We start from the raw sequence: 25,986 nt of genomic DNA, 5'->3' as shown, positions 1-25,986 counted from the left end.
ACGGGACAAAAGAAAACGCTGAGAGACCTGCAGGGGAGAGTGGAGTGGGATGTGAGAGAAAACACCCGTGCAGATACCAGGGTCAGCGAGGAGGGATGGGCAGGAGGTCTGCCGGGTTGCCCTGCAGCCCACGGAGGAGCAGGCTGGAGCAGATGTGGACCTGCAGCCCACGGAGGAGCAGGCTGGAGCACGTACGGACCTGCAGCCCACGGAGGAGCAGGTTGGAGCAGATGTGGACCTGCAGCCCACAGAGGAGAGCAGGATGGAGCAGATGTGGGCCTGCAGCCCACGGAGGAGCCCACGCCGGAGCAGGTTGCAGCGCCTGAAGGAAGCAGTGACTCCGTGGAAAGGCCGGGCGAGGGCCGTCTGCTCCAAGAGCCGCAGCAAGGGTTTTTCAGCAGCCAGGTGACCACACCGTGCTGGTAAGAGAAGCAGACGTCTTCTGAATTACCTTGAAAGTAAAAATGTGTGATGTCTATGAAAAGTTTCTCATTCATAATCCTCGCTTGTTATGGTTAAGGTTTCTTGAAACTTCCTCTTTGCAGCCTGCCTATTAAGTGCGTCTCAAAATAATTGAGCTAATGTGAAAGTCGTCAGCTGCTTCATCCTAACAAACTGAAATTTCTACTCTAAAAGAAATGAATGCTAAATAATGTTATAAATTGATTTAAGTTTTTCATTCTGCGTTCTTACATTTCGAGCAGGGTGTGTCCTGAAGAGCTCTTGCTTTTCTAAGTACTGAGCACGTTTTAGGAAAACTAAAGCTGGGGATCACAGCCTCGGCTTCTCTTCTTTTGCACAGTAGCAGGTCAACAGCTCCCCTCTTCAAAACAGTTTTCTTTTTAAATATGGCAAATTGTTTCAGAGGTTTCTCAGTCCTAATGTGTTCTCAGGGATGGGAGGATGATGAATTAATGTCCTTCACTAGGAGTGTTTTTTAGGAGATTTAAGTTGCAGTCTGAATTTTGAATTTTTGTGAGGACGACGAGTTGCGTGATACTGCTGTGAAGCTTAGAGCTGTTGCTGAAAAAGTTAATTAAAAGCCGATAAACTATTAGCTTTTCTGCAGGTTGGTTGCTAAGTATTAGTTGTTTAAAGTGTTGAAACTTCTATTTAGGCATTTATAATTTCTCAGAACAAAATTAGTCTGTGAAGTCAGTTTTCTCTGTCTCATTTATTGAAGTGCAAGCTGAGTTCTGTTGTAGCCAAAAAAGTACCTCAGCTTAGGCTACTTGATATTAAGCATTTTATATTATAGATGTGTTGGGCTTTTTTCTTCGTGGGAAAAACAAAATCGTGGTCTGCTAATAAACTTCACCTATAACTAAGGTGAATTCCTAATCTTTTTAGAAATACGGAAAAACAGTTCATTAAGACGGATGCCCACAGAGGGGGCTGCAGGTTAAAATAGTGCTAGAAGAGGAAATGTTCCTTAGCATTTAATACATGTAGTTTTTCTTTTAATTAAGGTAAATAGTGTTTGAACCATGGGTAAGAGTGTAGGATTTAAAAATTACCACCTAATTTTGTAAATTGTTAATAAATGAACATTATTAAGGTGGTAAATTTACCATACTCTCAAAAGCAGCTGACAAGCTGTTTTGAACCTAAAGTTATTTTATGTGACTGCTGTGCAAACTGGCTTGAAAAAGCTACTGTATGTTGCAAAAACCTGCCTTAGCTGTGGCTGAGTTTTAATCAACTTGAGGAACTATAACTGAAGCACATCTTTTCTGTTCCTGTATTTTTTTCCTTCAGTTACAGTTTCTCACTCATGATTAGTACAAAATTCAGGCCTAGAAACACATAGAATTTTACAACTACATTGAAAAAACTTGTTTAAATGGTAAATTTTACTCTTCTTGCCCTGATTACATGAGTACAAATCAGAAATGACTTAGTGGAAATCGATGTGGCTCTGGTAGTGTAATCTCAATAGAACCTGGAAGATGCATCAGCAGACAGAATACAAGCTTGGCATAAACATGTTTGTCATTTAAAAAAAAATCAGGATAGAGAAGCTTCTTACTGGAGAAAAAAACATTATTTTAAAAGTATACTTACTGCACTTCCAAAACCAACAGTGAGAATGCTTTTATTTTTCAACATGGATGCATATTTTAAACAAAGCTAAATCAGACTTTCTACACTATTGTAATTTTACATTGTTTTTATCACTTTGTAACAGAGACAGAATTCAGCAATCTCAGCCTTCTTGTCAGTAATTGGACCATCCCAGCATATTTTAAAAGATGTGCCAGGCTTCTTACTTGGTTGGCAGTGAGCCTGTTGTGCATGGAAGTATAAAGGTAAGCTTTTTCATATCAGTAATGACATTCTACTGCATAGCTAGCAGTGAGTTTTGTGTTCCATACATGAAAATTCATGGGGTATAGAAACAGTTGTCCCTTGGCTAAGGTATTCCCCATTCACAGTACTTGAAGGTACTTCCTTCATCTGGCAATTCAGCATTAGCTGTGCATGAGCTATGATTTATTCATAGCAGCACAGAGTTAGCAGATAGTGAATTTGTTGTTATAGAACAAAACACAACATCTGTAGCTTATTTTTCGAGTTGAACTAGGTGCACAGTTGCCTGTATTGGTAGCAGCAGCCCTTGTATGTGAGCAGCTGTAGCTCTGTGGTGTACATTTTAGGAAGTTCCACCTCAACATGAGGAAGAGCTTCTTTACTGTGAGGGTTACAGAGCACTGGAACAGGCTCCCCGGAGAGGTTGTGCAGTCTCCTCTGGAGACTTACAAGACCTGTCTGGATGCCTGAATGGTCTCTCCTAATTGGTGGGGTTTTTTCGTTGGTTGGGGTTTTTTTTTTGTCCTGCTCTGGCAGGGGTGTTGGACTCTGATCTTCAGAGGTCCCTTCCAACCCCTAATACTCTGTGTGGGAGGCGACGGGAGAAATGCAAACGACCATGATGAGTGATCAGCAAGTCTCGTTTATTGACTCCAGTCAGGCAGTATTTATGCTCTCAATAATGAAGCTCATACATAGTGCAAAGCTAAGCTCACCATTGGCTAACTATTAATGTTAACCACGCCTTTGATTACATTATTGTAGTTAGTGTTCCCAGGCTGGCTTTCTCACTCTCATGCCCAAGTTCCCTCTACCATATCTTGTTATTGTATAGCAGTTTTTGTGCTCAAGAACATGCTGTCCTGGTTTCTTGCAAAACTCCCTTTTCTCAGCTCTTACAATTAACAAGCTGTATCATGTTTACGTGACCTTTCTGACGCAGCCAGTCTTCTCCAAGACTCTCCACACTCTGTAATTGTGTTAATATATACATAGCTATATGCATGAAAGCTTTATAAATGCAGATAGGTTGGAGGTGCTTTTATAGTAATTCAATTTAAATGTATTATTGGTAGCATTGAAAAACTAAGGTATTCAGATTTCTTGGATTTTATAGAGGCCTTCCAGTACCTGAAGGGGCCTACAGGAAATCTGGGGTGGGGCTTTTAACCAGAGAGTGTAGTGACAGGACAAGGGGTAATGGTTTTAAACTGGAAGAGGGGAGATTTAGGTTAGATATTAGGAAGAAATTCTTCACCGTGAGGGTAGTAAGGTACTAGAATAGGTTGCCCCCTTCTTTGATGTATTTAAGGCCACATTGGATGAGGCTTTGTGCAGGCTGATCTAGTGGTAGGGTTCCCTGCTCATAGCAGGAAGGTTGGAACCTGATGACCTTTAAGGTCCCTTCCAACCTTAACCATTCTGTGACTACAGATATGAGAAAGTAAACCTCTGCACAAGTGGCAAACCAGCATCATTGACTCATTACATGCGTTGTGTGGAGCAGTGTGTGGTACCACAGTAGGCAGGTCTGAACTTTTAACAGAGGAAATTTCTGCTCATGAAATGCACCTGCACACAAATACCAATGTTATGTACCAGGGAGGAGTAATCTACAGTTTACTGCAGGTAACTACACAGTATAAATACCTCCCATAGTCACAAATTGAATGTCTGTTTCTTTCCTAAAATACCCAGTAACTCATCTTTTTATTCATTGCTTCAGCTTTATATTCAGGATTATCCCCTAGTGATACCAAAACCAGCCGTAGGGCATTTGGTAGGTAGAAGTAGTTAAGCTTGTGTGAAGTGTAAATTTTATCTCCTTATAATTGGAGGGCAGGGGCACACACAATTATTTAAAATTTTGACTTGGTGCAGTAGATCAGTGTCTTCAGTTACCTCTGCAGGCCACGCTGCATGTGTGCAGCTGAAAGTGCCATCCTGAGATGATGGAGGGGAAGTTTTGCCAGTTTTCCACTGTCACACATTCTCAGCTTCTATCCCATCAACAGATGTTATTTAGTATTAAAGCTGGTCAAAACAGCGAGATGAACTGAACCTGGGCTATTGTTTCTAATAGCAAACTTAAAGAAATACAGCTCTGAAATGCACATTGCAATTAATTTTATTTTTAGGGATTGTTTTCATAATGGCCCAACCAAGCATAGAAGCAACACTTCTAGGTGCAGAAATGCAGGATTAATTATTTGTCCATGGTCTTAAAATTGAACAAAAATCAGTGATAGTTCAAAACATATTGTTGCTTTTATTCTGGATCTTTCTGTATCTTTAATATCGTGTTGTATTACTTCACCTCAAAATCTAATTCTTGTATGTAACTCTGTGGCTTGCTCTTAAAAATTAAAAGCCTTCCCCTACCTCCTTTATTTTGGTGGGAATTGAGACATTTTAGTCTGGCAAAGTTCCATTCCCTGAAGGCTGTGATAAGCAGATACAAACGCATACGAAATTGCCATACGATTCCAATGTCTTTTGTCTACAGTATCAGTTTGCTTTTAAGAGGACTGCTGACAATATTACAAAATCACAAATAGAAAAGAGCATGAAATTGCTCCTTTGATTCTTTAAATCATTCTTTTATTTGAAAAATTTTGCATGAGCTTCATGTCTTATCAGTAGAAATGCTTTTTTATTAATAGTTACAGCACAGGTTTTTTTAAAGCTGTGTTGCCAAAAGCAAACTTTGAATTTTAATGTGGCTTTGAATTTAACTTTTTTTTTTCCTTTCTCTGCTCGTTAATTTCCATTTACATAGCAAAGGATCTACCAGGACTTTTCACAGGACTTCACCTGATTTTAAGCTTTAGATGGATTCTGTTTCTGGTTAGTTGACGTGAAAGTTTCTGCAGTTTGAAATACAGAAGCAAGAAGGTCCTTAGGCAGGCTGACTAAAACTTAGCAATATACAGCTCCAACAGGGAAATACGAGCACTGTAAGGAAAAGTCCTGAGAAGCTTATCCTGGGAAGCATGGGCAAGCTCCTGTGTGCACATCTGAAGTCTTTGCGATCTCAAGGCAGACCGGTCATATTAATAGTTGGTTGCATTGAGCAAACGAGGCATTGCGTATCTGTTAATTTAAGTGTCAGAGTGTTTCCAGTGGTGAATATATGATGTCTCTCAACGTTGTGATCTCCGTTAATTTGTCCTGCATATCTGCAGACATTTCCCACAGCTGCTGCATGAACTGAAATTCTCATAGCATCCACATCTTCCACAAGAAGTATTTTACAAGAGAAACATTATTGGCTCAAAATTTCCATTTTCAGGTCATTTACATTTAACACAGGTCCCAGGGTGAGCTTGTGATCTCAAAGATGTTCTTTGAGGCATTTAACTGCTGCATGTTCAGCTTTCCTGTCTTTGGCCAAGGCCAAAGGGGAACTGTAGAATACACAATCCTCTATGCAGATGACAAGCTGGGAAGCAAATGGTTGCACTGAAAAAATATAATCTTCTGACAGTAAAGCATGCTATTCATGAACATTCACGAACTAGTAAATCACCTGCTTCACCAAGCATATGTAATTTGATGTGCAACACTGCAGATCACCTGCCTGTGACCACAACTGAATTGTGTAATTTCCTGTCCCTGTGCAGATGGCAGAACAGACTCCTCAACGTGCAAACAGAAAATTACTTGAACATTAGGCTACAGTGGCATTGGATAGTCTTCTGAGGAGAAAAGCAGATGGTGTGTTGGCATGATGGGAATGACAACCACACACACACAAAAAAACCCAAACCTGGAGTACCAACCCAGTTTGGCAGCTTGTCTTTTCTTCAGAAGGTTTACCTATGCCATGTGATGGGGCATGAAATACTTTTCTTCCAGAACTTGTTAATGCTTGTATGTACAGAAGGGTAGAACAGATGCTTTAAAAAAACTTATGAAAAAAACAAAGCTCAGATTTTCTGAAACAGTGACAACATAAAACTACTATTATTTATTTTAGGGATCGTCCCCACCAGAAAACAGTGTTGGGAGTTTTTGGTTTATATACAGACAGTACAAGCCATTCTCCATCCACACACTGGAGAGGTTTTAGACCCACTCCCCAAAACAACTTTCACACACAAGAGGTAAGGACTGTACTTCTGATAAGGTTTTGATGAGCTGTTCTAAATGTAATTTAAGCAATCATTTTTATTACCTGTTGTAAGTAAATTTCTGTAGGGAAAATGAGCATTAGTGTTTCTTTAGTCGTGGATCATATTTCCACTAGAGTCTTGTTCATATAAGGTCAAATCAGCACAAAATTTATTTTCTGTGAAGTACTCCTTAAGCTGTAGCCCATGATATACAAGTCTGCAGTTGTTTTTTGACTTCTAATAGAAGCTGTAGGGTGAAATACAGTATAATATAGGGAAGACAAGTGTTAAGTTTGGTGTTTCTACAGTTAAAATTTGTTTTTGGATTAACAGAATGGAAGAACAAAAAGAGGACATGCATTTGCCTTGCCCACTGCACTGGACTACGTAGACCGAGGATAGCATCACCTTCAGGGTTACCAGTTCACTCTGCAACAGGAACCTACCGTGCAAGCAAGGACAAAGGGTCAAAAAAAGCAGGTGCCCTGCTGAGCCAGCTCCATGACTGACACTGCTCAGACATGAGTATTTAATTTCTCTAAGCCATAGTCTTTTGCAGTAAATACGGTAACTTTTTCCTAACTTAGTAACAACTGAAGTTACTATCCACTGAGGTTTTGATCCTCATTTTCCTTCCCCTGCCATGCCACCTGCTTCTTAGCACTTGGGATTTTCTTCAGTCCAGCTGGCATAGAGTTGATGCAAAGAACAAATGTGTTTGCAGGCTTATGGTAGATCTGTAAACTTCAGCTTAAAGAGAAGCATAAAAGGGAGAACTTGAGGGACCTCCCTTTAAAATTCCCAGACAGGCTAAGAGAAGAACCACAGATGCCCACAACCACAGATAAAAAGAACTTTTAATTAGTAAGATAAATTGATGTCATGTTCTTCAGACACCACCATGAATTGGGAGGAAAAAAAATATGGCACTACTTTTTTTTTTTTTAAGCAAAAGCTTTATTTTAGTTTATAGGCTTGTTTGTATTAAAAACAATTACTTCAAAATCAAATTCACATAAAACTTAACATGTAAATAAACTAAAATTATCATTGGTCAGGATCTGTTTCTGAAAGACTGGGGCTCTGAATTACACTTTAACAACCTTCTGTGGCAACAGATAAAACTGGGATGGCAGTAGCATCTCCTAGTTTATAGGCTGGGGAGTTAAACTGTCCCCCTTCGGTTCAGTACATTTAAGACACCAGCTGCAAACTGGTGCTGTTAAAGTGATTGCTCTGTTTCCCAAGAATCCATTCAGCAACCACTGAAAAAATATCCCAGTTTAATCTGCTACTTCTCAGGAATAAATGCCCTTCAGTGTTGTTACAGCCACTACTGTTTTCTTCAAGGAATTGAAGTACTTGTCTTAAAACATTTTCCTTATAACACCAACATACAGAGTTTCTGAGGAGACACTCACAAACTACATTATATACACTTCAGATGTACAATTATCTGTAAAAATGTCTGTGTACAAAATAGAAGGTTGTTTTATTAAAAACAAACAAACAACCCTGCATGCTAGATTTAACTTACATTAGCATTTTAAAAGAACAGAAAATCGATGAATAATAGCAACATTTTGATTCATTAGGAACTTTCCTGAAACCAAGTGTGGAGGCATCTGCACTATATTTAATATTCTAATAAGCATTTTTGGACAATTTGTGCTATAAACCCCATGTATTAGGTATCTGAAAAGCTATCAGTTGTGACAACATAACAAAAAGCTGGTTAATGCAAGATTATTTCGGTAAAATAGAAAACTTCTACTTACGAAGTAAATGCTGCAAGGGCATTTCATTTACAGCCAGTTAGACAACACAACTAGTGACTAGAACACATACCTTAGTTAAAAAGTAAAATATATACAAAAATATATTAGAAAGTGGTAGAGTTTAACCACGAGCTCATGTAAAAAAAGTTGTTTTAAATAGCAATAGCAAAAAAATAGCTGTTTTCTCTATCTGCAACAGTACAAAAGGCAAAACCTGCATATGAGGTAGCAATGCCAAATTTAAAAAAACAACAACTTTGGATTGAGGAGCATTTCCTACATTTTCATAGCATATCTGCAATACTAATACTTAAATGAACACTTCAATTGTATCAAGAATTAATACATTAATTTACAAAAACCTTTATTCGATTCACTTTTTTTTAATTCCTGGAAATGGATTTAGTTACGGTTTTCTCCTGTTTCTAAAAAAGCTATTGCATTTTCAAATCCAAACACTGTACAGCAAAAACATGGAGGCTTTATTTTACACACTCAGTAAATGCTATGTTACATTAAGACACAATTTACAAAGACCAGAATAAGCCAACTGTGGTAGTTTTCTGTCAAATATGCATACACTGCACCAGTTGCTATCCTGTGTTGAATGCTAGATGCAGGACTGAGGTTTACTACTCACTTCCACAGCCCTGCCCACAGCTGAAACAAGTGTTTGTATCATTGGCATTCAGCAGTCTGAGCCAGAAGTGTGGCTTCTCTCTAAGGGTCGGATGCTGCCAGGCAGCAGCCAGGAGTACCCCTTGGCCCATGCTGAAAATGCCCCAAGGATGTGAAGATGGGATGGAAGGGGACATTCTCCTTTGTTTCTCCTCTTGATCCCATCCCTTCATCCCTCCTGGAGGATAGGATGCCTGCCTTAGCCTCCCTGATAAAAAAATCCCATTAATGAAAAGTCAGAAGGCGGACAACTGGCAAGCTGAGTGGTGCCAGCTCTGCAGCTGCAGGGCAGCAATGCCAGCAGAACAGATACTTCATACGGGCAAAATCCTCTGCTTCCAGCTCCACTGACCAAAAAGACCCTGCTGCTCCTTCAATTCAGGCAACTAGCATCCAAGATTAGATGGTATAGGTAACACTAAAAAATTAACTGGATAACATTTCTGCATTTATTGTATTAAGAAAATATACTTTACATCACAGTGCTTAATTAAATGCAATAAAAAATGTAAACTCAGGATTCTAAATAAAATTTGACTTGGAAAAAAAATGAGGGCTCGAAGACCTTTTAAATTTCACAATTTTTAAAAAATTGAAGTCACAGTCAGTTCACATAACTCAAAATATTTTAAGATTACTTGTAAATGATGCACTCCACTGTGGTCACTTTGTTGTTGTTTTTTGAAAAGCCTAAATAACAAATAGACCAAGTGCAAAGGTAAGAGGTATATTTTTATTTGCAAAGAAACTAACTTGAGAATTAATTTGCAAATCAGGCATCTGGAGTGCTCTAGTAGATGTAAGGAAATATGCGGTATGGTACACGCTGACAATACCTTTCCCATGCCAAACCATATTTTTGCTTACAGTGATGTTCATCACGAGCTTCTCTATGAACAAGCAAGCAGATGAAATACATAATGTAGAAATATGGTAAAATGTGATTAAAACCTGTAAAAAGTAAAGTAAGAAAGTTAAAATACAGCAAAAATCCAGCAGTCTTGGCTATTAAGTTGTACTAAGCTGGTGACATATACTAGTTAGGGACTGAGATAACTTAACACTCATAATGAGCGGGACTTTAAGAGGTACCTTCCAACCCAAACTACTGTACGATTCTATGATCCCCTGCCCCCCATCTTCAAGCCCCATGTGGTTACAGCAACACCTCCACTTCTGCCATTACGATCCTGATAGAGGATCCAAGTCTTATATTTTATGGGCAGAAGCCTCTTCCAGGATACTGTCTACAAGTGTATATGCTAATCCAGTATCGTCTGCTTTCAGTGAAATCCAAAATTATCCCCTGGAGGGATACCTGAATTTCAGCATCCTGTCTCAGCTGATGCTCCTGGTCAGGGCATCAAGCCCTTAGTGACAAAATTCCACTCCACCAAAACACCCCATCTCCCATAGTCAGCAAAAGCCACTGTGCCACAGGGTGCAGAAGCAGCATCTGTCACACATTTCTGTGCTTTTACAGAAGAGAAACACCTTCTGGCAAGGAGGGAGGCCAAAACCAGTTTTCAAGCTTGAATGAGAGGTGGCAAGACTCTTACAATGTTACTTTCTGAAACTCTCACTGCTCCTTTAAGCTCTTGCAAAGAATCAGGACTATATAACCCTGTTAGACAAAAGGCTCCCTAATTTCCTCCAAGTGTTAAAACTTCATGAAAACAAGGAAGTATTTAATTAACAAATAAAACTGAACTTCGAAACAGATTTGCACTCCTTTGTGTTTGATGATTCTTTTTTTAAAATATATTTTCCTTAAAGTCCGTTTAGAATCTCAAATAATGATCACTTTGCATTTCAAACCCAGACAGATGGCAATATACAGAAGCATTTTTGATAAAAAGTTACTTGTGTTTCAGGAACTTACCACAGGGTAGAGACCATGCTAGAGCCATGATGATATCACCAAGATAATTAGGATGACGAACAAAACCCCACCAACCCGTGACAAGAAGCCCTTTTCCAGTTGCAGTGGGTATAAATTTCAGATCTGTGAATAGAGTATTGTAGTCAATATAACAATTAGAATGTGTATTTAACAAAGACACACAGTATACCGTTGAACAAAAGAAAAAAAAAACACTTACAGGCCAATTTGGGATCTGCTGGATTCCTTCGGAAACTATTTTTCTGAGAATTTGCTCTACGGAATATGTAATAACCAATACCTGAAAAATATTGTTTATTTTGCATTTTCAGTTTTCTTCCAGCTTTCTTTCCTTCAACAAAAGCACTCAATGCTCTCTGACACTTACTACATCAAAGTCTTTTCCTCTGAGTTAATAATGGATATTGTCCAGTTTGCAGAGGTCTAACAAGGTAGAAATGCTATTGGAAACCTATGTTCCATTACTTCTACACATTACTGACTAACTTTTTAAGATTTTGGAGAAGCTTTACTTTCACGTTTACTTTTACATTTATAGCTGAAATAGTAAGTTTTGAGTTTGAAATTCATGTGAGGTGACATGCAGCTTATAAGATCATAGATCTTTTAGTAGCCCAGTATTTTGCTCCAGTACCTATACCATAAACTTACCAACTATTTACAAGTTCACAATATTAAAAAAAAAACCTGACAATGAGGTATTACTATTACCTTTATCCTCATAATTTTTACAAGGCAGCTTAAGTTTGCTTTTTCTGAGGCTGTATTGAAATACTTGAAATAAAAATAAAAATTAAAAAGCAAAACAAAACCGAACCAAATAAAAAACAAACCACCAAGAAAAAATATTAACTGAAATAAACAAAAGATTGTGTATTTCTCAGGATTGCACATACTAAGTTGTACACCTTCATATTATTTCCCGGTGTTTTAAGTTCTTTGTCATGCTACAAATACTGTAAAGTTTACTACTTAGATAAAAGGGATCAAGGCCTTGTCAGTGCAAATGTAAGGTCCCCTAAAGATGCAAGATCTTTTTTCAAAGCACTCATCTAGAAAAAGATGTCTTTTACTGACAAGTTTGTAACTGTGGGAGGTACCTCTGGGGAGGCCTTATAGCAGCCTTCCAGTATCTGAAGGGGCTACAGGAAAGCTGGGGCAGGACTTTTTGCAAGGGCTTGTAGTGAGAGGACAAGAGGTAATGGATAAAAACTGGAAGAGGGAAGATTTAGGTGACACATTATGGAGGAAGTTCTTTAGTGTGAGGGTGATGAGACACTGGCACAGGTTTCCCAGGGAAGCTGTGGAAGCCCTATCCCTGCAAGTGTTCAAGATCAGGTTGGATGGGGCTCTGAGCAACCTCATCTAGTGGGAGGTGTCCCTGCCTACGCAGGGGGGTTGGAACCAGATGATCTTTAAGGTCCCTTTCCAACCTAAACCATTTTACAAAAACCTCTTTTTCTCTAGGTTCAGTAAAACATAGCCAAAAAGCTATTGACTTCCTATTTAGAAGAATCACTCCATCACTCAGACTAGCTTTCAAAGGTATCTGCTACACTCTTTCAAGTGTTTTAAATTACTTCTGCAACTCCAAACAGCATCCATCTAAAGATGCCACTCAACAGAGCAATTAGGTGTCCTGAGTCTTTTACCCTTCATTTAATAAATGATAATTTATTACTGAACAGTAGTCAAACACATGCTTCCAACAGCAGTGGTAGTACAAGAAATATGACAACTGCATCTTGGCTGAAGCTTCACCTTGCAACTTAAAAAACACAAAATCAGTACTACACTGTTACTAGCAGTAACAATGACATTTATTATAACTTACCATTCAGAACAGTAATTGCAGCAGCAACAGGCCAAGAAATTGCAATAGGATGACCAACTAAATAAAAGGCCTGCAGACTATACACAAATGGAACCCACACCAAATCTCCGAATGCCAGCATGAATCCAAATCCATCATGGGTAATATCCATTGTAGTCAAAATAGCTTCCTAGAAACCAGGAGATAGGAAATTAGAATTTATAAAGCTTCATTCATTTAACATTATAATTAGAAATTATAACAGTTTAAGGAGTGTTGTTTACCTCATTCCAAAGAGCATCCACTACATAAAGAAGCTGAAAGCTGTTCACAAGTATCATTGACAGTGATGGCATACTTTGATTGTGTATCTTCATCTCAGCCAAGAGCATTGCCAAGTTTATAACAACCTAGTTTAGAAAATATTTTATAACAAATTTTCCTTGTAAAAGAAAGGGGTCTTTCCAATTACACTACAGGACCTTTTAATACATACAGTTTTGACCTATGTTTAGGTTTAAAAAAAATAATAACCCACTTCACAAGCAACGATTTGCAACATTTCTGAAGCTGTGTAGCTTCAACAGTTGAATACTTTTAGAAGGGTTTTCATTTCTCACAAAGCAAAGAAGCTGGAGTGTAGAAATTATCCCAAAGGGAATAAAAAGATCTTTAAAAATCTCAACATGAAACTGTAAGTACTTTTTTCCTGTTTATAAATAGACATTATATCCTTAATACAATTTTTATATATATATATATAAACCATTTATGTAATATTTAAGTAAATAAAATAACATTACTGACTCACCCAGCCAATTAATCCCGGACGCAACTCACAGAAGTATTTGAGATCAAAACTGCCAATACGGGGGTTTAATTCATGTCCAGTAAAAAAATCATAAACAATATACCCTACAGATAAAGCATACTCTTTGTTAGCAACACTCTTTCCTTTATAAGCCACTACACTCCTTCCTAAAGTTCCCTCATTATAAATTAAAAAAAAAAAAGCCTTTAGGTTGGCAAGAAAAATGTGAGAGTATATGCAAAATGCAAAGCAAAACCCACATGGTTTATATTTTAAGAGGCCCAAATATTTTGTTTATTAGGAGGACGAAACACTTTAGAAGTTACTGTAGGCTTATTTCTCCTTGACACTTGTTTCTTCATTTTGAGCCTTATGCTAGAGCTCACATCGGTTTCCATGAACATGATCTTACAGTAATTAATTTTATTTTTCCTCCTACGTCATTGCTCTTCTCTGGCAGCAAGAATTTCTCTAGCTGTGACAATTATCTGTCCATCAAAAGACATGGACAAGAGATGAAAATACAACAAGATCTATGTAAGTAATACTTTCTAGGCAGTTTCATGAGAAGGCTCCACGGAGACCTTATAGTGGTCTTCCAGGGCCTGAAGGGGGCCTAAAGGAAAGCTGGAGAGAGACTTTTTACAAGGGCATGTAGTGAGAGAACAAGAGGTAACGGATCAAAACTGGAAGAGGGGAGATTTAGGTGTCAGACATTCGAAGGAAATTCTTAAGTGTGAGGGTGGTGAGACACTGACAGAGGTTGTCCAAGGAAGCTGTGGAAGCTCCATCCCTTAAAGTGTTCAAGGCCAGGTTGGATGGGGCTCTGAGCAACCTGATCTAGTGGGAGGTGTCCCTGCCCATGCAGGGGGTTGGATCTAGATGATCTTTACGGTCTCTTCCAACTCAAACTGTTCTGTGATTCTATGACTGAATCAAATTTTCTTTTTTTAAAACTGAGTTTAACTAACTAGATATAAAAGTGTGCAGCAAAATATAAATTTAGAAATAAATAATTATTTCAAGTTCTGTGACTGTTCCTTGAACAAAAGTTGAAATTGGAAAGGAAGGAACCGTCCTCGTTGCAAGGGGACTAGACCAGCCAAGATACTTTGTGCAAGCTATTCAAGATAATCCAACTAAAACTTTAAGCATTTTTCAGTATCTGAGTGTAACCAAAAATTTTAATTTAACTTGCAACATAAATTTTACATTGGTAAATAGTAAAAATCACGCTATTATATAACCCACACCTAAATCTAGTTTTTAATTCATAAAGATGAAACTGTAGCAAACAACTGGAACAAAATTACCCACATTTTTATAACTCACCAGAATTTCCACCTGGTGCTAGTTCTTCTTCAGGTGCTTTAAGGGACCGAATATACAGATAAATGCTCAAACCCAGAGAAAAAAGTGCAGCTGACACTGCAAACTGCATGAAGTGTTGATACACATAATGAAGTTCAAATCGAAAGTATAATAAAGTTCCAATAACTGCAGCAGTCAAAATAAAAGCATAAAACCCTAAAGGATGTAGAAGAAAAACATGTTAGCCAAAATATTCTAGAAGAAACGTACCCAGTCTAACCTTTCTGCATTTTTACTTCTTCCAAGATTTGTTCATATTCCTACACATCCCATGCTCCTGAGGGTCACGCCTCAGGAGCACAGCATTATACTCAAGACATTATATCTTTGCCCTGAAATTTCCTATGCTCCTCATCAAAAGGACAATATGCAGGAACACTCTTGAGCATTCCTAAATTTTTTACAACACGGGACCAAATTTCAGATTCTAGTGGAAAATGGACAGACACTGGATAATGGTAGCAGGTCACAAAATCTTGTTATGTTGCATAGCTCAGAAAACCACATTTTCTTCCAAGGATTTATCTTCATACACGCCTTGATACAGATACCAGTAATTAAAGCATTAAAGTACCTGTAAAGCCAAAAGTGGAACAGAAAACTTTTGTACTTTCAGAGTATAAAATCACATACTTTGAATGATGTCCAAACACAAACAGGCAGTTCTATGTAGCTCTCACTTAAGTACCTTCTATGAACACCTTCAACAAAGTCACAAAGGTTGAGGTTAGACAGGACCCCCAGAGCTTATCTAGTCCAACCTCCTCTGTTCAAGCAGTGCCACCTAGAGCCAGTTGCTTATCACTATGTCCACATGGCTTCTGAACATCTCCAAGGATGGAGACACGACAGGTTCTCTGTGCAACCTGTGACACTGCTCAGTAAAAATAAACAAACCAACAAAAAACATTTCCTAATGTTAAGATGGAACCTCCTGTATTTCAATTTGTGCCCGTTGCCTCATGTCCTGACACTGGTCTCCCTGCTTTCCTCAAGAAAGCTTTCAAGGTTACTTTAAGAATTAGCCCTTGAAGCAGCAAAAAAAAAAAATGACTTCTCCAATTTATTTATTTTTTTTAAACTCTCCAAAGTCAGTAGGTTAATTCCTCTCTTCATGAGAATGTGGAAAATAATTACCAGACTATGCCGCTACTACAGACAGAAGTCCAAACCCAAAAAAAGGAATAAGGCATCCTCAATATGAATCACTTCTACAGGATGCAATTCACCCTGCCCTATTCCATCTTAAAAATGTGACTTCAAAATGGTCCATCTTACCAGAGTAAGAAAACCCCACTCAGCTTTTTAATATAACATTTGGATTCCATTACCACCCGATAGTGTCCTTGAACTGACTAATCAATTAAATAGGTAATCTGGAATACCTATGAAGCATAAAAATACAATTTTCCATTTAGGCCAGGAACTCCAAACTTGGAGGATAAACTTGCCTTATTCATAGGCAGTGAAATGAGATCTGAGCAAGAACTTGGAAATGTTCTGTGCCAGGCAAGAATAAGAACATCTTAAATAATTATTACACTTCTTAGTTTGTAAATCAGAGACATCCAAGATTATAATAGACAAACGGGATTAAGATCTCTTCAGATCACTCCTGAACATGTCCTCCAGAGCTACAGTCCCTGTTACATGAGCATCACTAACACTTCCAATAGGCAACTGTCCATTTAGCAAGTATGCAAGGAATATGACAGGAGTCACCAATCACAAATGGATACAGACCAGGTGGTCTGTACAATGTAATGTCTTGCTCCCGGGGCAGTTAGTTCTTATTCTTTACTAACATTCTTGTTCCAAGGAAAGGCTCATATTTTATGAAGGATATAAAACAGATACCTAGGTTTGACCACTGAATGTTTCATCACTCATCTTGTACTGAGTGCTGCAAATCAGACTGTGGTATCACATTTCAAAATAAGCAACTGCAACATGCTTACCATTTATCCGGTAATGCAGTTTTCTTCCATTTGAAAGCGGCAGGCCTTCTACAACCTAGGTAGAATAAAATAGTGGTGTTTCAACAAAGTACTTTCTGGGAGCACTGGTAAGGGAGGGAAATTAAGCACATCTCCACCACAAAGACTTTCAATCAAGGTAACCAGCTGGACACATTCCAATCTGAAGATCATGCATTGTTCTCAAAAACATACTTTGAGTATTAAAAGAAAAAAGGTAACAGTTTCAAGTAAAAACTTTTTTTTATTTTTTTTAATCTCTTCCTAACTAGCCTCAAGAAAACAGAACAGCTCCAATCCCTGGATATATGTATAGCAACAGAACATGGTTGAAGGATTTATTTATTCTAGTGTTCATTCAGATTTTGGAAGTATCCTTCAAGTCACAAAAAGAGGAAAACGGAGCATGTGCCTGATGGCTAGAATGGTTTAAAACCTCCCCTAAGTGAAGATTACATTCCAAAACACTAAATATCAATAAGAAACTGGATACCAAACAGTTTGTCAGTTTAAAACTCAAGATACTTGAGAATTTCTAGAATTCTATCAAGCAAATATTATCTGTGCTTTGATTTTTAAATCCTTTATAAAGGCTTCGGCCTTTTCTACTGTAGGGCTGTGAAATATGTGGCCATTACATTCTTAGCAAACACTGCTGTTTTAAGTTTACAGAAATCAGCAGTAGCTATATTCCAAATTAATATGGAAAACTGATTAATTTGCTTTCAAATTCACTGCATTAATAGCATACCCTGCCTTCCAGCCTAACACACATATTAATATCCATAAAGACCCAATTACTACTGAACAGCTTACCTTTCCAATTGGCAGCAAGTAAAACATAGCTTGAAGGAAAAACCAAAGAAGGAAAAGACCAAACACCCTAGGCTCCCAAAGACTTTCAAGTGCTGGGAAAGGAGGGATGTTCAGAAGACTGGGATCATCTTGTTTGCACATCAACAGCAAGTAGAATACAGTAGCAGGCAGGAAAAATATCAGCATAAAGGTCCCTGTAAACAGACATCATGCCATATTAGCAGATAAATACAGAATTTTTTTAAGTTGTTTTCATCCCACTAGTAAAGCCTGATGTAACTTTAGTAACAAAGAAGAGGCTGTCATTACCTATTCCACTGTCATATGACTCTGGATTCTGCAACCAGGGTCCAAAAATTGGAAAAACAGTTCTTGATACGACAGTATGGTCAGTAAGTAAAAAAACATAAAAGTACTGATTTTAAACTATCATGACAATTTGGACACATACCAATCCTTCCACCAAACTCTAGCTCCTTTGTTTTTGATGAGGGTTTCTCAACTGTTTTTACTGTCTCAAAAATCTTTTTCTCTGAATATATCTCTTCTTTTTTCTTTTCTTCTTTTCGTGGACGCAAGCTGTACTGTTCAAGTACACGCTCTATTTCCAGATCTGGTTTCAACTTTTGCTGTTAGTGAATAAAAAAAAATTGAATTTACTACAAGAGTTCACAGTGATTTTACCTTATTTTACTCTGATAATTTAAATGTAGGAGGGCATTACTCACTATAAAACACCAATATACATTGTGTTCTTCCTCCATACAGTACTTGAGTTCATGCATTTCGAAGAGCCTGCTACAACCAGTTTCATTGTGGTCACTTTGGACATTATTACAGATCAGCAGCAGCTCCAGTACAGATCACCTGTTCCCACCCTCCTTTCTGCAGTACCTCTGGATTAGCTAACAATCAGGACTAAAGAAATTATTTGGAAGAAAAAAAAATTAAATTCCTTTCTATGGTCAAACATTCCCACTGTAAACACATGGGAATAAATACAAGTAACCAGTGAGGATTTGCTGGCAAAGCAGACAAGAAAAATTTAATGTTACTCTCCTGACATCATCATATCCCTAGATCTTAGTTATCTGAACAGTTAACTCCTTTGGCCTCTAAGTTTTATGTTACATTCTCTTTCTCCTTCATTATTATATTGCCTTTTTCTAGGGATTTCTGAGAAATCTAAGTTAGAAAAACTAAGAGAAAATACAATGCTGATACCTCCAAGACACTGCAGGATGTGTCATTCCTTTCTGTACTTTCAGGTTCACCATTGTACCTTCTGGTGTTATTCTCACTTGGTTTCTGGTTAAAAGAAAATATATAATTTTAGTTTCCTGAAAATAACAGCTGGATTAAGTATATAACCAATAGAAAGGACACTAATTATTTAGTATTTTTTCAACTGCAAGTGCTCCAGGTTTCCCCACAGGAAAACAAGTGGATTCAGTATCCAAAGTATGGAGAATTTAAGCTCAAAAATAAGGGAAAAAAACTCACTTAAGAAAAGGAAATGGTTACTAATTTTATTTAATTAACATGGAAATTAAGAGAGAATAATTTCCAAGTTATTTTTAACTCATCATTAGGAACTGCCAAGGACAAAATAAATGTCTATTTAGTAATTCAATAAGAAAAGCAGGGGAAATTTCAGTGTCCTATATATTACACTGCTCTGCAGGACTGAAAGTTTGGTTTTCCATTAAATATTTAAGAAATAAATTACAAAAAAATTATTTTAATAAGCCTAGCTTAGACAATTCTGGGAAGACACAACTCATCTGTTTCATTTTATTTGAATTTAAGCTTTGTTGAAAAGGACCAGGTCATTCCAGTCATATAAGAACGAACAGGTAAACCATACTACTCAATTCTAAGTCAGAAGAAAACCACCAAAATGAACATTTTGTCTAAAGTAAAATCTGACTGCTGGCTTCAAACTACTTAAAACAAGCATATGGTCCACAGGCTATGCACTGGGTCACACAGCTCAAAGTAGTCCATTGCAAAACAAAAAACACAGCCATTTCAGTGCTAGAGAATGCTTTCAGGTAGTAGCAATTTACTAAACTAAACCTATCTATTTAGTTTAGATTGGTCCGGTTTAATTGAAACCTAACTAAAACTTATCTATGTCAACAGATCAGCAGAAGGCATTTTCAATTCAAGGGACTGTGTCTCAGACAAGTATCACCTGCTGCTATTTCAAGAGCACAAAAAGCAGATTGTTTGCCTTAATAGAGAAATATTGCCTCTGCTATTCTTCACTTACAGAACACCAGAACTGTTTTTAGTACTCAGTATAACCTTCACAGAAAAGGCAAGAGCAGACATGATGAATTTCTGCTAAAAAAGTAATATCTGATAAATTCACAAATCCTTACAGCAGTTTTTATAATGAAAACAGTTCTGCAATATTACCAGTCAGCAAGGCCTTATATATATATGTTTATATATATATATTTATTCTTTTTATATATTTATATATATATTTACCTGCTATGTATTGATTGATAAATCTTAAAAGTAGGATAATTTCCTTTGGCCCATTTCACAAGTGGGAACATATGGCTAACAATTACTTAAATATTAAAATAATAAAGAATTTGTGTGTGTTTGAATCCTGAGAACTTCACAGTACCAAAAAATTCAAATGGAATTTAACAACATGCATTTACATTTCAAGAATTTCCTCACAACTCAGCAAGCTAGAAAGCCTATTCTCAAAGAAAAAAAGGCAGTTCTAAGATACACTTTTGCAGTTAATTATGTTGTTTAGGGAACACGAGCTACTGCTAGCTTTTAAAATAATAAACCCAGTATGCATAAAACCAATCTTCTGCAAATAGCAAACATTCTAAGAAATATCCAACAAACCCACATACAATGAACAACCAAACAATTTAATACCAGTAGAGCTAAGTTGGTTTCCTGAATGGTTTTCTTTTTGTCATCTTTAGGTTCTCTGCTTTGGGAAGAAGAACGACGTCTGCCTCTTGCTGGCCGACCAGGAGATCTAGATCGAGATCTACTAGTACTTCTTCTGGAGGGAGAACTTGAAGAGGACTGGCTCTTCCTGTGCTTGAATGATGACCGTGACTAAAAGAAAGAGGGGAAGAAAGTGAAACGTTATTTTAGACATTCCAAAAAACAATTTTAGAAACTTAAGGTTTTTCTGTGATGAGGTCTCTGGAAACAGAGTTCTACAGAACTGAATCTTACTTCCTTTAGTGATGCTGTACAAAGGCTATTTAGAAAAAGCAAGGACAGTATATTCACTTTGCTGGTTATCACCAAATAATCATGTCCCATGTCCAACTGCTGACAATTCCTGTCAAAACTACAGAAATCAGGATACAAATTTAAGATATCAACGTGAGCACAAAGCTCTTAAGGCTTTGCAAAAATAAATGAAATGATAGCCATCTGTTAAGCCTGAAGAAAGGGCTGTATTTTCAGCTACTCAGCTTTAATGTATTTGGCATGTCAAGATGCAATGATCTGTTTAAGGCAATACAGCTTAAATGAACATTAAAAAAAAAAAGTCAGCTAAATCATTAAATTAGATGTGATGACTAATTTCATCAACAGTTTTCCCCAAAAGCACTCAGTTCTATTTCTCTGTGAACTATACAAAGTAGAATTTCCAGAACATGACCTTTCTGAGGCACACATGCTTTATGACAAAGGTATTTTGTCAGCTGGAGTTTGCTGACCTGCAAGCATGAAGTAAACAAGTTAAAAAGTCTTCAAGCAGTGAAAACAGTTGTGTAGCTCAAAGCAGAAACATTTTTATCCCAGAAGAAAAGGCCAGTTTCAGGGCACATACACTGCCACCAAAAGTGAAACTAGAGTTCACAAAGACACACAAGTTAGCTTTGAACTCAGGCAGGTTTCAGAACAGGCCTTGAAAAATCAACTACCAAACTTTCAAATAGCTTTTTGTCTCATACATTATCACATTTTAAACTGAAATGAAACTTGTATGCAGAGATTCAACAGCCTTTATTAGTAACAGAAAGAATAAAGTTTTGTAAAGACAAAGGGATGTGCTCATATACATGACATGACTCTCTTTCAAAACTCCCTAATTGTCACAAATGCAGCAAAATATCTTATGAAACCTTTGGGGACCTAAAACAGCTATTCACAGATCTTTTAATTATGTACTTGAAGGGCATGCACTATTTATATTTACAGTGCTCCTAAACTACATGCTTGCATGTGGAAAAAGTCAAATTAGTATCAACCCTCAGATTAAAAGCTGTATAAGCCACCCAAAAACAGTTTTTCATTAATAATCATGCTACAGAGTTCCTGAATAATCAGACCCATATTTCTCACAATGTATCACTGTGTTTTCAACATAAAGAGGGTCAGCATTCTGATCTTCTACCTGAGATGTCACGTAGGAAAGAGTTATTATTTAGCATCAATTCTTTGAAGGCAGTTAAGGAAAATTTCTAAGTTGTATTTTTAACTACATGACAAATCAATATAACCTTCCATGAGAAATACTGACAATTATATAAATGTGTACTCACCTTTATATCACTTTCTTTCAATTCAAGTTCAGTCCCATCTTTGTACTTCACAGTATAAAGATGAGAAACATCATTGTAACCAGTCACTTTTACTTCATAGTACAGGACACTTCCGGGCCAACGGCCCATCACCACCTCACCATCAGCAAACCTCCGGCTTGGCATTTTCCAAACGGAGTCCCTAGAAAAGAAATAAATCAGTATGTATGACAGCTAAACATTAGGCTATTCTCTTTCAATGTAATTTAGGCTGGAACAGGGAAACTTTTAAGCCAACAACTCATTACCTAAAATAGGCAGAAAGCTGCCTGGGAAGAAAAAAATATCTATTTGCCAAATCAATAGTAAACAGAAGATATAAGTTTAAAATAGAGCAAAAATTGACATTAGATTGTATGAAAAAATGTTCAAGTGTATTAGTAGTATATCTAGACCAGTATTCAGCTGTTGTATACAATCTACACTATCAGAGACCACCAAAATCAGGCAAAGCATGTATTTAGCAAAAATGACAAAAATTTAGTTGATCTGACCTAGACAGGAAAAAGTAAGTAAGATGGTATCTAAGTGTCCTCTAACCCTCATTTCCTGTGGTTCTACAAAATTACAGAAGTGATGATTTTCTAAACATTATAATACAATGTCCTAAATCTATTCAGTACACACAGCCACATTACCTACTTTCTTCAATATGCCAAACACTCAAAAGTTAGGAAATACTAGAATTTAGGCTCCTGTCTGGGTTTAATATTTTCTCTTTTCCACTTGTTTAGCACAAGACGTTAAATGCCTTTTGCAGGGGCCTGTAGGAAAACAAAGTAGACCATCAAAGCAATCACATAATATCCCAAAAAACTAAAGTATATCCTCCTGTCTGCACCTTAAGGTTTTTACTTGATACTAGCCAAACAGGATTTAAGTAACTACCACCCTTGGTCCACATTACCAGAGTGCTGGGAAAGAAAAACAACCAAAGAAGTAAAAAATGCTGCAACTTTAAATGCAAAATCCTGTATAACAGTTTTGAAAAGTGCCTTGTATTGCCATCTGAAAATATTTATTCATAGCAAGAAGATACTTCTAACCTGAGCTTCCGTAACTCAAGCCTCAACGTGTGAATTAAGAGTATCTTAAAATGCAGACTTACCTATGTACCATCCTCATTTGCATGGTTAACATAGGAACTTTGAATAGGGGGGACACAAACCAGCAAATCTCTTTTTCAAATAATTTTAACTTTTTTGTTATAAACAAGATGTGAAGTCATCAAAAAAAAGGCAAAAACAAATATTTAACTAGATACTCATTCATTACACATTAACTAACCTACAGTGAAAAGAATCTTTGGCAAAAAATACTGTTAATATGCAGTCACAGACCTTCGTAACACATAGGAGGAAGGGACTAAGTAACGCTTTTCAATCAACTTTCATTGTGGCATTTCCTGAAGCTGCTGAATGTTAGTAGAAGCTGCAACGCCTGTTGTTAGATTTCACACCTGTATAGCTCTCCAAGTCAAAGAAGAAACCAAAAACTGAGCAAAATTCCCTCATGTGGATTTTACTGCTAGTATTCCCAAATGCTTCAAAAAAGAAACATGTGGCCATCTTTGCTGTATAATATTTGAGCAAGTTCTATCATTTGGCTTCATTAGTCTATGCTTGTAGACACATGCTCTTCCAGCTCTTCTGTATTCTAACTAGTGTTTCTTGTCTCAGTCGCTTGTTACTTTTTTATTCTTTCTGAATTCCCACTCCTCTGTTTTATCCCAGTCAGTTCAACCCCTTCAAATGCATAGCCCTGTTTCTTATGACTCTGTGAAATACAATTTCCGTTTTTTCAATTAAAATTCTTCCCCATTCTCTCCTTATTCCCCTTTTAATTCCCTGCAGGTTTTCCGCCTTTGTTCACCAAACTAGTTCCAGTTCCTTTTTACCACCTCTAGGCTCAAGATCTGATCTCAGTCCCCATCTCTCTCTGGTTGTCCAGTTTCCTCACCCAAAAGAAAGTTCTTTAGGATATCCATGTCTACTACTGTTCTTTCCCTAACCTCTCACATAGTTCCACCTTCTTCCTCTTCTTCCATAAATAGTCTCACACCAGTCCTCCACCAAGTCCAACCACAGCTTTCACCAGATATCCTAACGTGATCTATAACTTAATTTTCTATTTGCTGTTGTACTTCCTACACTCCAGCCAACTGTTTCTCCTCTAGACTTGAAACACCTCAGGCATCATCTCTAAACTTGAAGCCTAACCAGAATAAAAGCTGCCAGGACAAACCTGTGAAAAAACAGCATCTTTGGAATTTAAGCCCTTTTTGAAAAAGGGGAACAATTTTTCACAGTTTTTACTAAGGACATGTAAACCAATTTTTATTATTTATAAGCTTTATTTATTTATTTGTTATTTATAAGTTTCAAAATTTACATAACATTTCATAGGGATGATAACATGCAATTCTCTACCCAATTTTAAAACCCAGCATTTTTGTACACAAACATGAGGACAGCCCAAAGAAAAGGTAACATGATGATTTGGTTCTTTATAAAGTCTTTTATAAAGGGCTTTCCCATCTGGAGAGGAGAAGACTGAGGGGGGATCTAATTAACATCTATAAATACATGAGAGCGGGGCATCAAGAAGGCAGGGACAACCTCTATTCACTTGTGCCCTGTGACAGGACGAAGGGCAATGGATTCAAACTTGAGGACAGGAAGTTCCACCTCAACATGAGGAAGAACTTCTTTAACGTGAGGGTTACAGAGCACTGGGACAGGCTCCCCAGAGAGGTTGTGGACTCTCTTTCTCTGGAGTCTTTCAAGACCTGTCTGGATGCCTTTCTGAGTCATCTGCCCTAGTTTTTTGTCCTGCTCCAGAAGGGGGCTTGGACTCTATGATCTACAGAGGTCCCTTCCAACCTCCCAACATACTGTGATTCTGTGAAAGGAAGAAAGACTTCCCCCTCCTCCAATCTTGTTGTCAAAAGGAGTTGGAAAATGTTTTAAGAAGTTGGAAAATGTGGTTGAAGGACCTGAAGCTAAATTAATGTTTAAGTAATCCAGCCTGAGGTAGCTATCAATGATCCGAAATTCCAGAATAATAAATAAATTTCAGCAAGTAGAAATACCTGATTCAAAAGTATTAAACAATTTCATTAATGGAAAGACCTATGTATTTTTCCTTTTTTTAACTTAAATATTAATAATGAGATCAAACATTAAACACTGAGAAACCAAATACTACTTCTATCAAAAATTACCACCTTATTCTGCACCTCTGTGGCTCCTATGAGGGAGGTCTGTAATCCTTATTCCATATAGCCCACTTCAAAGAGCTACACCTTTTAAAGGCAGCTTACATCTGTTAACAAAAACATTACTGGCATCAAGCAAAACAAAGATAGGAAGTCTTAAAAAAAATACAGTTTAGAAGTTACATTTTTAATTTACAAGCTACACACACACCCCTCTGACAATTTTCAGGGTATCAGCTGGCATCACATTAATGTTTACAGTAGTCCTATCCAAAATTTTTGATTCACAGGGCTTCAAAACATATATCAAGTGATCTCAGAAGAAAATTATTTAGAATCATAGAATGGTTAAGGTTGGAAGGGACCTTAAAGATCAATTAGTTTGAACCTTTCTGCTGTGAGCAGGGACACCTCCCACTAGACCAGGTTGTACAAAGCCTCATCCAACCTGAAACAACTCCAGGGATGGGGCAGCCACAACCTCCCTGGGCTACCTATCCCAGCACCTCACCACCCTCATGGTGAAGAATTTCTTCCTAATATCTAACCTAAATCTATCTTCTTTCAGTTAAAAACCATTACCCTTTGTCCTATCACTACCGTCTCTGGTAA

General features: G+C 37.4%; 1 protein-coding gene across 1 annotated transcript; it reads right to left on the bottom strand.

The window, feature by feature from the left end:
- Window positions 1-9,600: 9,600 nt before the first annotated feature.
- Window positions 9,601-23,366, bottom strand: LBR (lamin B receptor). Its single transcript, XM_051614251.1, has 14 exons — window positions 23,266-23,366; window positions 22,119-22,299; window positions 20,485-20,673; window positions 18,796-18,879; window positions 18,023-18,200; window positions 17,572-17,765; window positions 16,738-16,792; window positions 14,741-14,935; window positions 13,409-13,512; window positions 12,882-13,007; window positions 12,619-12,787; window positions 10,984-11,064; window positions 10,764-10,886; window positions 9,601-9,832 (listed from the first exon to the last, which is right to left on the bottom strand). Exons 1-14 carry the CDS (start codon window positions 23,295-23,297, stop codon window positions 9,672-9,674), a joined length of 1,872 nt encoding a protein of 623 aa, XP_051470211.1. The 5' UTR covers window positions 23,298-23,366; the 3' UTR covers window positions 9,601-9,671.
- Window positions 23,367-25,986: the final 2,620 nt, after the last annotated feature.

The sequence above is a fragment of the Apus apus genome, chromosome 3 (assembly GCF_020740795.1).
Source record: "Apus apus isolate bApuApu2 chromosome 3, bApuApu2.pri.cur, whole genome shotgun sequence".
NCBI lineage: Eukaryota > Metazoa > Chordata > Aves > Apodiformes > Apodidae > Apus > Apus apus.
This window is presented reverse-complemented; position numbering and strand designations above follow the sequence as displayed.

What these genes read in the sequence shown, in the direction of transcription:
- LBR (XM_051614251.1), bottom strand. Translation starts at nt 23,297, where the DNA reads ATGTTAACCATGCAAATGAGGATGGTACATAG. An exon ending in TGAAAGAAAGTGATATAAAG is followed by an intron (nt 20,674 to 22,118) that starts GTGAGTACACAT and finishes TCTTTCTTTTAG; the next exon opens with TCACGGTCATCATTCAAGCA. An exon ending in TGGATGCTCTTTGGAATGAG is followed by an intron (nt 12,788 to 12,881) that starts GTAAACAACACT and finishes CCTGGTTTCTAG; the next exon opens with GAAGCTATTTTGACTACAAT.